Below are 18,202 nucleotides of genomic sequence, written 5' to 3'. Positions count from 1 at the left end.
TAGAGGGCACATAGAGGGTACATATAGGCCACATAGATGGGACATAGAGGGCACATAGAGGGCACATAGAGGGCTCATAGAGGGAACATAGAGGACTCATAGAGGGCACGTAGATGGCTCATAGAGGGCACACAGAGAGCTCATAGTGGGCACATAGAGGGCTCATAGAAGGCACATAGAGGGCTCATAGAGGGCTCATAGTGGGCACATAGAGGGCTCATATGAGACCTCTACCCCTCTACCCTGAGACCTCTACCCTGGGGCAGCAGGGTAGCCTAGTGGTTAGAGCGTTGGACTAGTAACCGAAAGGTTGCAAGTTTGAATCCCCGAGCTGACAAGGTACAAATCTGTTGTTCTGCTCCACTGTTCCTAGGCCGTCATTGAAAATAAGAATTTGTTCTTAACTGACTTGCCTAGTTAAATAAAGGTAAAATAAATCAAATAAATAAATATAGGGCACATAGAGGGCACACAGAGAGCTCATAGAGGGCTCATAGAGGGCACATAGAGGGCTCAGAGAAGGCACATAGAGGGCTCATAGTGGGCTCATAGAGGGCACATAGAGGACTCAGAGAAGGCACATAGAGGACTCATAGAGGCCACATAGTGGACTCATAGAGGGCTCAGAGGAGGCACATAGAGGGCTCAGAGAAGGCTCATAGAGGGCTCAGAGAGGGCTCAGAGAAGGCACATAGAGGGCTCATAGAGGGCTCAGAGAAGGCACATAGAGGGCTCATAGAGGGAACATAGAGCAGTAGTGCGCCGTAAATAAGGAATAGGGTTCAATTTGGGACACAGTCTGGGTCCTCTTCACCTGTTCAGTAACCAGGGAGCCCTGGTGCAGGCCAGAGGTCATCCTCACCTGTTCAGTAACCAGGGAGCCCTGGTGCAGGCCAGAGGTCATCCTCACCTGTTCAGTAACCAGGGAGCCCTGGTGCAGGCCAGAGGTCATCCTCACCTGTTCAGTAACCAGGGAGTCCTGGTGCAGGCCAGAAGTCATCCCCACCTGTTCAGTAACCAGGGAAACCTGGTGCAGGCCAGAAGTCATCCTCACCTGTTCAGTAACCAGGGAGCCCTGGTGCAGGCTAGAAGTCATCCTCACCTGTTCAGTAACCAGGGAGCCCTGGTGCAGGCTAGAAGTCATCCTCACCTGTTCAGTAACCAGGGAGCCCTGGTGCAGGCCAGAGGTCATCCTCACCTGTTCAGTAACCAGGGAAACCTGGTGCAGGCCAGAGGTCATCCTCACCTGTTCAGTAACCAGGGAGCCCTGGTGCAGGCTAGAAGTCATCCTCACCTGTTCAGTAACCAGGGAGCCCTGGTGCAGGCCAGAGGTCATCCTCACCTGTTCAGTAGCCAGGGAGCCCTGGTGCAGGCCAGGGAATACATCAGCTTGTCAGCCTCAGAGGCAATGGAAGCCTCTCTGTACATCCTCCAGGCGAAGTCCCACTCCTCCACCCCTCCTGCTGCGATGGCGCTGCAGTACACCGTCTGCCTCAGGTTGGGGTGAATCCTGGACCAGACAATGTAAACGAGATCATCACATCAGGGTTGGGATCAATAACAGCCTTCAACACTAGGGTTGAGATCAATAACAGCTTTCAACACTAGGGTTGGGATCAATAACATTCTTCAACACTAGGGTTGGGATCAATAACAGTCTTCAACACTAGGGTTGGGATCAATAACAGCCTTCAACACTAGGGTTGGGATCAATAACAGTCTTCAGCACTAGGGTTGGGATCAATAACAGTCTTCAGCACTGAGGGTTGGGATCAATAACAGTCTTCAACACTAGGGTTGTGATCAATAACAGCCTTCAACACTAGGGTTGGGATCAATAACAGTCTTCAACACTAGGGTTGGGATCAATAACAGTCTTCAACACTAGGGTTGAGATCATTAACAGTCTTCAACACTAGGGTTGGGAACAATAACAGAATTCAACACTAGGGGTTGAGATCAATAACAGCCTTCAGCACTAGGGTTGGGATCAATAACAGTCTTCAACACTAGGGTTGGGATCATTAACAGCCTTCAACACCAGGGTTGGGATCAATAACAGTCTTCAACACTAGGGTTGGGATCAATAACAGCCTTCAACACTAGGGTTGGGATCAATAACAGTCTTCAACACTAGGGTTGGGATCAATAACAGTCTTCAACACTAGGGTTGGGATCAATAACAGCCTTCAACACTAGGGTTGGGATCAATAACAGTCTTCAGCACTAGGGTTGGGATCAATAACAGTCTTCAACACTAGGGTTGGGATCAATAACAGTCTTCAACACTAGGGTTGTGATCAATAACAGCCTTCAACACTAGGGTTGGGATCAATAACAGTCTTCAACACTAGGGTTGGGATCAATAACAGTCTTCAACACTAGGGTTGGGATCATTAACAGTCTTCAACACTAGGGTTGGGATCAATAATAGTTCAACACTAGGGTTGAGATCAATAACAGCCTTCAGCACTAGGGTTGGGATCAATAACAGTCTTCAACACTAGGGTTGGGATCAATAACAGCCTTCAACACTAGGGTTGGGATCAATAACAGTCTTCAACACTAGGGTTGGGATCAATAACAGCCTTCAACACTAGGGTTGGGATCAATAACAGTCTTCAACACTAGGGTTGGGATCAATAACAGTCTTCAACACTAGGGTTGGGATCAATAACAGTCTTCAACACTAGGGTTGGGATCAATAACAGTCTTCAACACTAGGGTTGGGATCAATAACAGTCTTCAACACTAGGGTTGGGATCAATCAACAGCCTTCAACACTAGGGTTGGGATCAATAACAGTCTTCAACACTAGGGTTGGGATCAATAACAGTCTTCAACACTAGGGTTGGGATCAATAACAGTCTTCAACACTAGGGTTGGGATCAATAACAGTCTTCAACACTAGGGTTGGGATCAATAACAGCCTTCAACACTAGGTTGGGATCAATAACAGTCTTCAACACTAGGGTTGGGATCAATAACAGTCTTCAACACTAGGGTTGGGATCAATAACAGTCTTCAACACTAGGGTTGGGATCAATAACAGCCTTCAACACTAGGGTTGGGATCAATAACAGTCTTCAACACTAGGGTTGGGATCAATAACAGCTTTCAACACTAGGGTTGGGATCAATAACAGCCTTCAACACTAGGGTTGTGATCAATAACAGCCTTCAACACTAGGGTTGGGATCAATAACAGCCTTCAACACTAGGGTTGGGATCAATCAGTCTTCAACACTAGGGTTGTGATCAATAACAGAATTCAACACTAGGGTTGTGATCAATAACAGCCTTCAACACTAGGGTTGGGATCAATAACAGTCTTCAACACTAGGGTTGGGATCAATAACAGCTTTCAACACTAGGGTTGGGATCAATAACAGCCTTCAACACTAGGGTTGTGATCAATAACAGCCTTCAACACTAGGGTTGGGATCAATAACAGCTTTCAACACTAGGGTTGGGATCAATAACAGTCTTCAACACTAGGGTTGTGATCAATAACAGAATTCAACACTAGGGTTGTGATCAATAACAGTCTTCAACACTAGGGTTGGGATCAATAACAGTCTTCAACACTAGGGTTGGGATCAATAACAGTCTTCAACACTAGGGTTGGGATCATTAACAGCCTTCAACACTAGGGTTGTGATCAATAACAGCCTTCAACACTAGGGTTGGGATCAATAACAGTCTTCAACACTAGGGTTGGGATCAATAACAGCCTTCAACACTAGGGTTGTGATCAATAACAGTCTTCAACACTAGGGTTGTGATCAATAACAGCCTTCAACACTAGGGTTGGGATCAATAACAGCCTTCAACACTAGGGTTGGGATCAATAACAGTCTTCAACACTAGGGTTGTGATCAATAACAGTCTTCAACACTAGGGTTGGGATCAATAACAGCCTTCAACACTAGGGTTGGGATCAATAACAGTCTTCAACACTAGGGTTGGGATCAATAACAGTCTTCAACACTAGGGTTGGGATCAATAACAGTCTTCAACACTAGGGTTGTGATCAATAACAGCCTTCAACACTAGGGTTGGGATCAATAACAGCTCTTCAACACTAGGGTTGGGATCAATAACAGCCTTCAACACTAGGGTTGGGATCAATAACAGCCTTCAACACTAGGGTTGGGATCAATAACAGTCTTCAACACTAGGGTTGGGATCAATAACAGCCTTCAACACTAGGGTTGGGATCAATAACAGTCTTCAACACTAGGGTTGGGATCAATAACAGTCTTCAACACTAGGGTTGGGATCAATAACAGTCTTCAACACTAGGGTTGGGATCAATAACAGTCTTCAACACTAGGGTTGGGATCAATAACAGCCTTCAACACTAGGGTTGGGATCAATAACAGCCTTCAACACTAGGGTTGGGATCAATAACAGCTTTCAACACTAGGGTTGGGATCAATAACAGTCTTCAACACTAGGGTTGGGATCAATAACAGCCTTCAACACTAGGGTTGGGATCAATAACAGCCTTCAACACTAGGGTTGGGATCAATAACAGTCTTCAACACTAGGGTTGGGATCAATAACAGTCTTCAACACTAGGGTTGGGATCAATAACAGTCTTCAACACTAGGGTTGTGATCAATAACAGCCTTCAACACTAGGGTTGGGATCAATAACAGTCTTCAACACTAGGGTTGGGATCAATAACAGCTTTCAACACTAGGGTTGGGATCAATAACAGTCTTCAACACTAGGGTTGGGATCAAAACAGTCTTCAACACTAGGGTTGGGATCAATAACAGTCTTCAACACTAGGGTTGGGATCAATAACAGTCTTCAACACTAGGGTTGGGATCAATAACAGTCTTCAACACTAGGGTTGGGATCAATAACAGTCTTCAACACTAGGGTTGGGATCAATAACAGTCTTCAACACTAGGGTTGGGATCAATAACAGCCTTCAACACTAGGGTTGTGATCAATAACAGTCTTCAACACTAGGGTTGGGATCAAAAACAGTCTTCAACACTAGGGTTGGGATCAATAACAGTCTTCAACACTAGGGTTGGGATCAATAACAGTCTTCAACACTAGGGTTGGGATCAATAACAGCCTTCAACACTAGGGTTGTGATCAATAACAGTCTTCAACACTAGGGTTGGGATCAATAACAGCCTTCAACACTAGGGTTGGGATCAATAACAGTCTTCAACACTAGGGTTGGGATCAATAACAGTCTTCAACACTAGGGTTGGGATCAATAACAGTCTTCAACACTAGGGTTGGGATCAATAACAGCTTTCAACACTAGGGTTGGGATCAATAACAGCCTTCAACACTAGGGTTGTGATCAATAACAGCCTTCAACACTAGGGTTGGGATCAATAACAGCTTTCAACACTAGGGTTGGGATCAATAACAGTCTTCAACACTAGGGTTGTGATCAATAACAGAATTCAACACTAGGGTTGTGATCAATAACAGTCTTCAACACTAGGGTTGGGATCAATAACAGTCTTCAACACTAGGGTTGGGATCAATAACAGTCTTCAACACTAGGGTTGGGATCATTAACAGTCTTCAACACTAGGGTTGTGATCAATAACAGCCTTCAACACTAGGGTTGGGATCAATAACAGTCTTCAACACTAGGGTTGGGATCAATAACAGCTTTCAACACTAGGGTTGGGATCAATAACAGCCTTCAACACTAGGGTTGGGATCAATAACAGCCTTCAACACTAGGGTTGGGATCAATAACAGTCTTCAACACTAGGGTTGGGATCAATAACAGTCTTCAACACTAGGGTTGGGATCAATAACAGCCTTCAACACTAGGGTTGTGATCAATAACAGTCTTCAACACTAGGGTTGGGATCAATAACAGTCTTCAACACTAGGGTTGGGATCAATAACAGTCTTCAACACTAGGGTTGGGATCATTAACAGCCTTCAACACTAGGGTTGTGATCAATAACAGCCTTCAACACTAGGGTTGGGATCAATAACAGTCTTCAACACTAGGGTTGGGATCAATAACAGCCTTCAACACTAGGGTTGTGATCAATAACAGTCTTCAACACTAGGGTTGTGATCAATAACAGCCTTCAACACTAGGGTTGGGATCAATAACAGTCTTCAACACTAGGGTTGGGATCAATAACAGCCTTCAACACTAGGGTTGTGATCAATAACAGTCTTCAACACTAGGGTTGGGATCAATAACAGTCTTCAACACTAGGGTTGGGATCAATAACAGTCTTCAACACTAGGGTTGTGATCAATAACAGCCTTCAACACTAGGGTTGGGATCAATAACAGCCTTCAACACTAGGGTTGGGATCAATAACAGCTTTCAACACTAGGGTTGGGATCAATAACAGCTTTCAACACTAGGGTTGGGATCAATAACAGTCTTCAACACTAGGGTTGGGATCTATAACAGCCTTCAACACTAGGGTTGGGATCAATAACAGTCTTCAACACTAGGGTTGGGATCAATAACAGCCTTCAACACTAGGGTTGGGATCAATAACAGTCTTCAACACTAGGGTTGGGATCAATAACAGCCTTCAACACTAGGGTTGGGATCAATAACAGTCTTCAACACTAGGGTTGGGATCAATAACAGCCTTCAACACTAGGGTTGGGATCAATAACAGTCTTCAACACTACGGTTGGGATCAATAACAGTCTTCAACACTAGGGTTGGGATCAATAACAGCCTTCAACACTAGGGTTGGGATCAATAACAGCCTTCAACACTAGGGTTGGGATCAATAACAGTCTTCAACACTACGGTTGGGATCAATAACAGTCTTCAACACTAGGGTTGTGATCATTAACAGCCTTCAACACTAGGGTTGGGATCAATAAAAGCTTTCAACACTAGGGTTGTGATCAATAACAGTCTTCAACACTAGGGTTGGGATCAATAACAGTCTTCAACACTAGGGTTGGGATCAATAACAGTCTTCAACACTAGGGTTGGGATCAATAACAGCCTTCAACACTAGGGTTGGGATCAATAACAGTCTTCAACACTAGGGTTGGGATCAATAACAGCCTTCAACACTAGGGTTGGGATCAATAACAGTCTTCAACACTAGGGTTGGGATCAATAACAGTCTTCAACACTAGGGTTGGGATCAATAACAGTCTTCAACACTAGGGTTGTGATCAATAACAGCCTTCAACACTAGGGTTGGGATCAATAACAGTCTTCAACACTAGGGTTGGGATGAATAACAGCTTTCAACACTAGGGTTGGGATCAATAACAGTCTTCAACACTAGGGTTGTGATCATTAACAGCTTTCAACACTAGGGTTGGGATCAAAAACAGCTTTCAACACTAGGGTTGTGATCAATAACAGTCTTCAACACTAGGGTTGGGATCAATAACAGTCTTCAACACTAGGGTTGGGATCATTAACAGCCTTCAACACTAGGGTTGTGATCAATAACAGCCTTCAACACTAGGGTTGGGATCAATAACAGTCTTCAACACTAGGGTTGGGATCAATAACAGCCTTCAACACTATGGATGTGATCAATAACAGCCTTCAACACTAGGGTTGTGATCAATAACAGTCTTCAACACTAGGGTTGGGATCAATAACAGCCTTCAACACTAGGGTTGGGATCAATAACAGTCTTCAACACTAGGGTTGGGATCAATAACAGCCTTCAACACTAGGGTTGTGATCAATAACAGCCTTCAACACTAGGGTTGGGATCAATAACAGTCTTCAACACTAGGGTTGGGATCAATAACAGCCTTCAACACTAGGGTTGGGATCAATAACAGCCTTCAACACTAGGGTTGTGATCAATAACAGCCTTCAACACTAGGGTTGGGATCAATAACAGCTTTCAACACTAGGGTTGGGATCAAAAACAGCTTTCAACACTAGGGTTGGGATCAATAACAGTCTTCAACACTAGGGTTGGGATCAATAACAGCCTTCAACACTAGGGTTGTGATCAATAACAGCCTTCAACACTAGGGTTGGGATCAAAAACAGCCTTCAACACTAGGGTTGGGATCAATAACAGTCTTCAACACTAGGGTTGGGATCAATAACAGCCTTCAACACTAGGGTTGGGATCAATAACAGTCTTCAACACTAGGTTGAGATCAATAACAGCCTTCAACACTAGGTTGGGATCAAAACAGTCTTCAACACTAGGGTTGGGATCAATAACAGTCTTCAACACTAGGGTTGGGATCAATAACAGTCTTCAACACTAGGGTTGGGATCAATAACAGCCTTCAACACTAGGGGTTGTGATCAATAACAGTCTTCAACACTCAGGGTTGGGATCAATAACAGCCTTCAACACTAGGGTTGATCAATAACAGTCTTCAACACTAGGGTTGGGATCAATAACAGTTCAACACTAGGGTTGGGATCAATAACAGTCTTCAACACTAGGGTTGGGATCAATAACAGCCTTCAACACTAGGGTTGGGATCAATAACAGCCTTCAACACTAGGGTTGTGATCAATAACAGCCTTCAACACTAGGGGTTGGGATTAACAACTTTCAACACTAGGGTTGGGATCAATAACAGCTTTCAACACTAGGGTTGGGATCAATAACAGCCTTCAACACTAGGTTGTGATCAATAACAGCTTTCAACACTAGGTTGGGATCAATAACAGTCCTCAACACTAGGGTTGGGATCATAACAGAATTCAACACTAGGGTTGTGATCAATAACAGTCTTCAAACACTAGGTTGGGATCAATAACAGTCTTCAACACTAGGGTTGTGATCAATAACAGTCTTCAACACTAGGGTTGGGATCAATAACAGCCTTCAACACTAGGGTTGTGATCAATAACAGCCTTCAACAGTCTTCAACACTAGGGATCAATAACAGTCTTCAACACTAGGAGTTGGGATCATTAATAGTCTTCAACACTAGGGTTGTGATCATAACAGCCTTCAACACTAGGGTTGGGATCAATAACAGTCTTCAACACTAGGGTTGTGATCAATAACAGCCTTCAACACTAGGGTTGGGATCAATACCAGCCTTCAACACTAGGGTTGGGATCAATAACAGTCTTCAACACTAGGGGTTGTGATCAATAACAGCCTTCAACACTAGGGTTGTGATCAAGCACAGTCTTCAACACTAGGTTGGGATCAATAACAGTCTTCAACACCAGGTCTGGGATCAACTTCAACACTAGGGTTGGGATCAATAACAGTCTTCAACACTAGGGTTGGGATCATTAACAGCCTTCAACACTAGGGTTGGGATCAATAACAGTCTTCAACACTAGGGTTGGGATCAATAACAGTCTTCAACACTAGGGGTTGGGATCAATAACAGCCTTCAACACTAGGGTTGTGATCAATAACAGTCTTCAACACTAGGGTTGGATCAATAACAGCCTTCAACACTAGGGTTGTGATCAATAACAGTCTTCAACACTAGGGTTGGGATCAATAACAGCCTTCAACACTAGGGTTGTGATCAATAACAGTCTTCAACACTAGGGTTGGGATCAATAACAGCCTTCAACACTAGGGTTGGGATCAATAACAGTCTTCAACACTAGGGTTGGGATCAATAACAGTCTTCAACACTAGGGTTGGGATCAATAACAGTCTTCAACACTATGGTTGTGATCAATAACAGCCTTCAACACTAGGGTTGGGATCAATAACAGTCTTCAACACTAGGGTTGGGATCAATAACAGCCTTCAACACTAGGGTTGGGATCAATAATGTTTTCTTCAACACTAGGGTTGTGATCAATAACAGCCTTCAACACTAGGGTTGGGATCAATAACAGCTTTCAACACTAGGGTTGGGATCAAAAACTGCTTTCAACACTAGGGTTGGGATCAATAACAGTCTTCAACACTAGGGTTGTGATCAATAACAGAATTCAACACTAGGGTTGTGATCAATAACAGTCTTCAACACTAGGGTTGGGATCAATAACAGCCTTCAACACTAGGGTTGGGATCAATAACAGTCTTCAACACTAGGTTGGGATCAATAACAGCCTTCAACACTAGGGTTGGGATCAATAACAGTCTTCAACACTAGGGTTGGGATCAATAACAGCCTTCAACACTAGGGTTGTGATCAATAACAGTCTTCAACACTAGGGTTGGGATCCACTAGGTTGGGATCATTAACAGCCCCAACACTAGGTTGGGATCATTAACAGCCTTCAACACTAGGGTTGTGATCAATAACAGCCTTCAACACTAGGGTTGGGATCAATAACAGTCTTCAACACTAGGGTTGGGATCATTAACAGTCTTCAACACTAGGGTTGTGATCAATAACAGCCTTCAACACTAGGGTTGTGATCAATAACAGACTTCAACACTAGGGTTGGGATCAATAATGCCTTCAACACTAGGTTGGGATCAATAACAGCCTTCAACACTAGGTTGGGATCAATAACAGTCTTCAACACTAGGTTGGGATCAATAACAGTCTTCAACACTAGGTTAGATCAATAACAGTCTTCAACACTAGGGTTGGGATCAATAACAGTCTTCAACACTAGGTTGGGATCAATAACAGTCTTCAACACTAGGCTGTGATCAATAACAGCCTTCAACACTAGGGTTGGGATCAATAACAGCCTTCAACACTAGGTTGGGATCAATAACAGTCTTCAACACTAGGGTTGGGATCAATAACAGCCTTCAACACTAGGGTTGGATCAATAACAGTCTTCAACACTAGGTTGGGATCAATAACAGTCTTCAACACTAGGTTGGGATCAATAACAGTCTTCAACACTAGGGTTGTGATCAATAACAGCCTTCAACACTAGGGTTGGGATCAATAACAGTCTTCAACACTAGGGTTGGGATCAATAACAGCCTTCAACACTAGGGTTGGGATCAATAACAGTCTTCAACACTAGGGTTGGGATCAATAACAGCCTTCAACACTAGGGTTGGGATCAATAACAGCTTTCAACACTAGGGTTGGGATCAAAACAGTCTTCAACACTAGGGTTGGGATCAATAACAGTCTTCAACACTAGGGTTGTGATCAATAACCAGAATTCAACACTAGGGTTGTGATCAATAACAGTCTTCAACACTAGGGTTGGGATCAATAACAGCCTTCAACACTAGGGTTGGGATCAATAAACAGTCTTCAACACTAGGTTGGGATCAATAACAGCCTTCAACACTAGGGTTGTGATCAATAACAGTCTTCAACACTAGGGTTGGGATCAATAACAGTCTTCAACACTAGGGTTGGGATCAATAACAGCCTTCAACACTAGATCAATCTTCAACACTAGGGTTGGGATCAATAACAGTCTTCAACACTAGGGTTGGGATCAATAACAGTCTTCAACACTAGGGTTGGGATCATTAACAGCCTTCAACACTAGGGTTGGGATCAATAACAGTCTTCAACACTAGGGTTGGGATCAATAACAGTCTTCAACACTAGGGTTGGGATCAATAACAGTCTTCAACACTAGGGTTGGGATCAATAACAGCCTTCAACACTAGGGTTGTGATCAATAACAGACTTCAACACTAGGGTTGGGATGTAAGCCTTCAGCACTAGGGTTGGGATCAATAACAGTCTTCAACACTAGGAGGTTGGGATCAATAACAGTCTTCAACACTAGGGTTGGGATCAATAACAGTCTTCAACACTAGGGTTGTGATCAATAACAGCCTTCAACACTAGGGTTGGGATCAATAACAGTCTTCAACACTGGGTTGGGATCAATAACAGTCTTCAACACTAGGGTTGGGATCAATAACAGTCTTCAACACTATGGTTGTGATCAATAACAGCCTTCAACACTAGGGTTGGGATCAATAACAGTCTTCAACACTAGGGTTGGGATCAATAACAGCCTTCAACACTAGGGTTGGGATCATCTTCCTTCAACACTAGGGTTGTGATCAATAACAGCCTTCAACACTGGGGTTGGGATCAATAACAGCTTTCAACACTAGGGTTGGGATCAAAAACAGCTTTCAACACTAGGGTTGGGATCAATAACAGTCTTCAACACTAGGGTTGTGATCAATAACAGAATTCAACACTAGGGTTGTGATCAATAACAGTCTTCAACACTAGGGTTGGGATCAATAACAGCCTTCAACACTAGGGTTGGGATCAATAACAGGCTTCAACACTAGGGTTGGGATCAATAACAGCCTTCAACACTAGGGTTGTGATCAATAACAGTCTTCAACACTAGGGTTGGGATCAATAACAGCCTTCAACACTAGGGTTGTGATCAATAACAGTCTTCAACACTAGGGTTGGGATCAATAACAGTCTTCAACACTAGGGTTGGGATCAATAACAGTCTTCAACACTAGGGTTGGGATCATTAACAGCCTTCAACACTAGGGTTGTGATCAATAACAGCCTTCAACACTAGGGTTGGGATCAATAACAGTCTTCAACACTAGGGTTGGGATCAATAACGATCTTCAACACTAGGGTTGGGATCAATAACAGCCTTCAACACTAGGGTTGTGATCAACAGACTTCAACACTAGGGTTGGGATCAATAACAGCCTTCAACACTAGGGTTGGGATCAATAACAGTCTTCAACACTAGGGTTGGGATCAATAACAGTCTTCAACATTAGGGTTGGGATCAATAACAGTCTTCAACACTAGGGTTGGGATCAATAACAGCCTTCAACACTAGGGTTGGGATCAATAACAGTCTTCAAACACTAACAGCCTTCAACACTAGGGTTGGGATCAAAAACAGCTTTCAACACTAGGGTTGGATAACAGTCTTCAACACTAGGGTTGGGATCAATAACAGCCTTCAACACTAGGGTTGGGATCAATAAAGCCTTCAACACTAGGGTTGGGATCAATAACAGCTTTCAACACTAGGGTTGGGATCAATAACAGCCTTCAACACTAGGGTTGTGATCAATAACATCTCTTCAACACTAGGCTGGGATCTTCAACACTAGGGTTGGGATCAATAACAGTCTTCAACACTAGGGTTGGGATCAAGTCTTCAACACTAGGTTGGGATCAATAACAGCCTTCAACACTAGGGTTGGGATCAATAACAGTCTTCAACACTAGGGTTGGGATCAATAAACAGTCTTCAACACTAGGGTTGGGATCAATAACAGTCTTCAACACTAGGGTTGGGATCAATAACAGCCTTCAACACTAGGGTTGGGATCAATAACAGTCTTCAACACTAGGGTTGGGATCAATAACAGCCTTCAACACTAGGGTTGGGATCAATAACAGTCTTCAACACTAGGGTTGGGATCAATAACAGCCTTCAACACTAGAGATCATTAACAGTCTTTGTGGGATCAATAACAGCCTTCAACACTAGGGTTGGGATCAATAACAGCTTTCAACACTAGGGTTGGGATCAATAACAGCTTTCAACACTAGGGTTGGGATCAATAACAGTCTTCAACACTAGGGTTGGGATCAATAACAGAATTCAACACTAGGGTTGTGATCAATAACAGTCTTCAACACTAGGGTTGGGATCAATAACAGTCTTCAACACTAGGGTTGATCAATAACAGGCTTCAACACACTAAGTCTTCAACACTGTTGGGAGCTTTCAACACTAGGGTTGGATCAATAACAGTCTTCAACACTAGGGTTGTGATCAATAACAGTCTTCAACACTAGGGTTGGGATCAATAACAGCCTTCAACACTAGGTTGGGATCAATAACAGCCTTCAACACTAGGGTTGGGATCAATAACAGTCTTCAACACTAGGGTTGGGATCAATAACAGTCTTCAACACTAGGGTTGGGATCAATAACAGTCTTCAACACTAGGGTTGGGATCATTAACAGTCTTCAACACTAGGGTTGTGATCAATAACAGCCTTCAACACTAGGGTTGGGATCAATAACAGCCTTCAAACACTAGGGTTGGGATCAATAACAGTCTTCAACACTAGGGTTGGGATCAATAACAGCCTTCAACACTAGGGTTGGGATCAATCAACACTAGGTTGGGTCTTCAACACTAGGTTGGGGTTGGGATCAATAAATCAACACTAGGGTTGGGATCAATAACAGCCTTCAACACTAGGGTTGGGATCAATAACAGTCTTCAACACTAGGATCAATAACAGTTGGGATCAATAACAGTCTTCAACACTAGGGTTGGGATCAATAACAGCCTTCAACACTAGGGTTGGGATCAATAACAGCCTTCAACACAGGGTTGGGCTTTCAACACTAGGGTTGGGATCAATAAACAGTCTTCAACACTAGGGTTGGGATCAATAACAGTCTTCAACACTAGGGTTGGGATCAATAACAGCCTTCAACACTAGGGTTGGGATCAATAACAGTCTTCAACACTAGGGTTGGGTCTTCAACACTAGGGTTGGGATCAATAACAGTCTTCAACACTAGGTTTCAAGCCTTCAACACTAGGGTTGGGATCAATAACAGTCTTCAACACTAGGGTTGGGTCTTCAACACTAGGGTTGGGATCAAATAAATCAACACTTTAACAGTCTTCAACACTAGGGTTGGGATCAATAACAGTCTTCGACTAGGGTTGGGATCAATAACAGTCTTCAACACTAGTGTTGGGATCAATAACAGTCTTCAACACTAGGGTTGGGATCAATAACAGTCTTCAACACTAGGGGTTGGGATCAATAACAGTCTTCAACACTAGGGTTGGGATCAATAACAGTCTTCAACACTAGGGTTGGGATCAATAACAGTCTTCAACACTAGGTTGGGATCAATAACAGTCTTCAACACTAGGGTTGGGATCAATAACAGCCTTCAACACTAGGGTTGGGATCAATAACAGCCTTCAACACTAGGGTTGGGATCAATAACAGCTTTCAACACTAGGGTTGGGATCAATAACAGCTTTCAACACTAGGGTTGGGATCACAGTCTTCAACACTAGGTTGTGATCATTAACAGTCTTCAACACTAGGGTTGTGATCAATAACAGTCTTCAACACTAGGGTTGGGATCAATAACAGCCTTCAACACTAGGGTTGGGATCAATAACAGCCTTCAACACTAGGGTTGGGATCAATAACAGCTTTCAACACTAGGGTTGTGATCAATAACAGTCTTCAACACTAGGGTTGGGATCAATAACAGCCTTCAACACTAGGGTTGTGATCAATAACAGTCTTCAACACTAGGTTGGGATCAATAACAGTCTTCAACACTAGGGTTGGGATCAATAACAGTCTTCAACACTAGGTTGGGATCGTGCAACAGCCTTCAACACTAGGGTTGTGATCAATAACAGCCTTCAACACTAGGTTGGGATCAATACACAGTCTTCAACACTAGGCTGGGACTACACAGTCTTCAGCCACTAGCCGGGACACAACAGTCTTCAACACTAGGGTTGGGATCAATAACAGTCTTCAACACTAGGGTTGGGATCAATAACAGTCTTCAACACTAGGGTTGGGATCAATAACAGTCTTCAACACTAGGGGTTGGGATCAATAAATAGTCTTCAACACTAGGGTTGGGATCAATAACAGTCTTCAACACTAGGGTTGGGATCATTAATAGCCTTCAACACTAGGGTTGGGATCAATAACAGTCTTCAACACTAGGTTGGGATCAATAACAGCCTTCAACACTAGGGTTGGGATCAATAACAGCCTTCAACACTAGGGTTGGGATCAATAAATAGCCTCAACACTAGGTTGGGATCATTAACAGTCTTCAACACTAGGTTGGGATCAATAACAGCTTTCAACACTAGGGTTGGAATCAATAACAGCTTTCAACACTAGGGTTGGGATCAATAACAGCTTTCAACACTAGGGTTGGGATCAATAACAGTCTTCAACACTAGGGTTGTGATCAATAACAGAAATCAACACTAGGGTTGTGATCAATAACAGTCTTCAACACTAGGGTTGTGATCAATAACAGCCTTCAACACTAGGGTTGGGATCAATAACAGTCTTCAACACTAGGGTTGGGATCAATAACAGTCTTCAACACTAGGGTTGGGATCAATAACAGCCTTCAACACTAGGGTTGGGATCAATAACAGCCTTCAACACTAGGGTTGGGATCAATAACAGCCTTCAACACTAGGGTTGGGATCAATAACATAACTCAGCACTAGGGTTGGGATCAATAACAGCCTTCAACACTAGGGTTGGGATCAATAACAGTCTTCAACACTAGGGTTGGGATCAATAACAGTCTTCAATACTAGGGTTGGGATCAATAACAACCTTCAACACTAGGGTTGGGATCAATAACAGCCTTCAACACTAGGGTTGGGATCAATAACAGTCTTCAACACTAGGGTTGGGATCAATAACAGTCTTCAACACTAGGGTTGGGATCAATAACAGTCTTCAACACTATGGTTGTGATCATTAACAGCCTTCAACACTAGGGTTGGGATCAATAACAGTCTTCAACACTAGGGTTGGGATCAATAACAGTCTTCAACACTAGGGTTGAGGAGGAGGAGGATAGGAGAGGACCCCTCCTGTTTCAGCCTCCAGTATTTATGCTGCAGTAGTTTATGTGTCGGGGGGCTGGGGTCAGTTTGTTATATCTGGAGTACTTCTCCTGTCCTATCCGGTGTCCTGTGTGAATTTAAGTATGCTTTCTCTAATTCTCGCTTTCTCTCTTTCTTTCTCTCTCTCAGTGGACCTGAGCCCTAGGACCATGCGTCAGGACTACTTGACATGATAACTCCTTGCTGCCCCCAGTCCACCTGGCCGTGCTGCTGCTCCAGTTTCAACTGTTCTGCCTGTGATTATTATTGGACCATGCTGGTCATTTATGAACATTTGAACATATTGGCCATTTTCTGTTATAATCTCCACCCGGCACAGCCAGAAGAGGACTGGCCACCCCACATAGCCTGGTTCCTCTCTAGTTTTCTTCCTAGGTTTTGGCCTTTCTAGGGAGTTTTTACTAGCCACCGTGCTTCTACACCTGCATTGCTTGCTGTTTGGGGTTTTAGACTGGGTTTCTGTACAGCACTTTGAGATATCAGCTGATGTACGAAGGGCTATATAAATTGATTTGATTTGATTTTAGAGGATGAGGATGAGGAGAGGAGAGGATGAGGATGAGGAGAGGAGAGGAGAGGATGAGGATGAGGATGAGGAGAGGATGAGGATGAGGTTGAGGAGAGGAGAGGAGAGGAGAGGATGAGGATGAGGTTGAGGAGAGGAGAGGATGAGGATGAGGATGAGGTTGAGGAGAGGAGAGGAGAGGATGAGGATGAGGATGAGGATGAGGTTGAGGAGAGGATGAGGATGAGGAGAGGATGAGGATGAGGTTGAGGAGAGGAGAGGATGAGGGATGAGGAGAGGATGAGGATGAGGATGAGGATGAGGTTGAGGAGAGGAGAGGATGAGGATGAGGTTGAGGAGAGGATGAGGATGAGGAGAGGAGAGGAGAGGATGAGGATGAGGTTGAGGAGAGGATGAGGATGAGGAGAGGAGAGGAGAGGATGAGGATGAGGATGAGGATGAGGTTGAGGAGAGGAGAGAGAGAGGATGAGGATGAGGTTGAGGAGAGGAGAGGAGAGGATGAGGATGAGGAGAGGAGAGGATGAGGATGAGGATGAGGAGAGGGATGAGGATGAGGATGAGGATGAGGAGAGGAGAGGATGAGGATGAGGATGAGGGTGAAGAGAGGAGAGGAGAGGAGAGGGAGAGGATGAGGATGAGGATGAGGTTGAGGAGAGGGAGAGGGATGAGGATGAGGATGAGGAGAGGAGAGGATGAGGAGAGGAGAGGAGAGGATGAGGATGAGGATGAGGATGAGGATGAGGAGAGGAGAGGAGAGGGATCTCTGTACGTGTTGTTCTCGGGCGTTTTCATCCAGTCTTTGAACCAGCCTGTAGTCAGCTCCTCACAGCCTGCTACTCCTGTACTGCAGGCTATAGAGATGGCATTCACCTGGTTGTACCTGGAGACGGGAGGAAAATACAAATGAAACAGAAGAAACTCTTAATGGTATACTGACCTCACAACTTCTGACTTATTGAGTCCATTCATGATAATGGATGAGAACAGTCATTTTGAACTGACTGAGTGTTTTGTCTTCTAAAAATAGTTTCTAACTATCGTGACATTTTCTCTTTGTATCCATCAACTTTGTGAAAGGTAGACGTTCTTACTGGTCAGTGTGTTTCTCAGGAATCTTGGTCCAGTCAGCAGTGATAGTCTTGAAGTGGTTGAAAAGAGGCGTGACT

At 43.9% G+C, this 18,202-nt stretch overlaps 1 protein-coding gene across 1 annotated transcript in view; it reads right to left on the bottom strand.

The window, feature by feature from the left end:
• Positions 1–18,198, bottom strand: part of LOC135534100 (aminopeptidase N-like) — a gene marked incomplete at its 5' end in the record, with an annotated part of 31,657 nt that extends 13,459 nt beyond the window's left edge. Inside the window, 3 exons of the mRNA XM_064961238.1 lie at positions 1,343–1,510; positions 17,806–17,916; positions 18,128–18,198. Of these exons, the coding sequence (XP_064817310.1) occupies positions 1,343–1,510; positions 17,806–17,916; positions 18,128–18,198 (350 nt within the window). The remainder of the gene's footprint in view (positions 1–1,342; positions 1,511–17,805; positions 17,917–18,127) is intronic.
• Between the last annotated feature and the right edge of the window lie 4 nt (positions 18,199–18,202).

The sequence above is a fragment of the Oncorhynchus masou genome, unplaced genomic scaffold (assembly GCF_036934945.1).
Source record: "Oncorhynchus masou masou isolate Uvic2021 unplaced genomic scaffold, UVic_Omas_1.1 unplaced_scaffold_3002, whole genome shotgun sequence".
Taxonomy (NCBI): domain Eukaryota; kingdom Metazoa; phylum Chordata; class Actinopteri; order Salmoniformes; family Salmonidae; genus Oncorhynchus; species Oncorhynchus masou.
The sequence above is the reverse complement of the archived record's forward strand: the minus strand, read 5'-3'. Positions and strand labels throughout refer to the sequence as shown.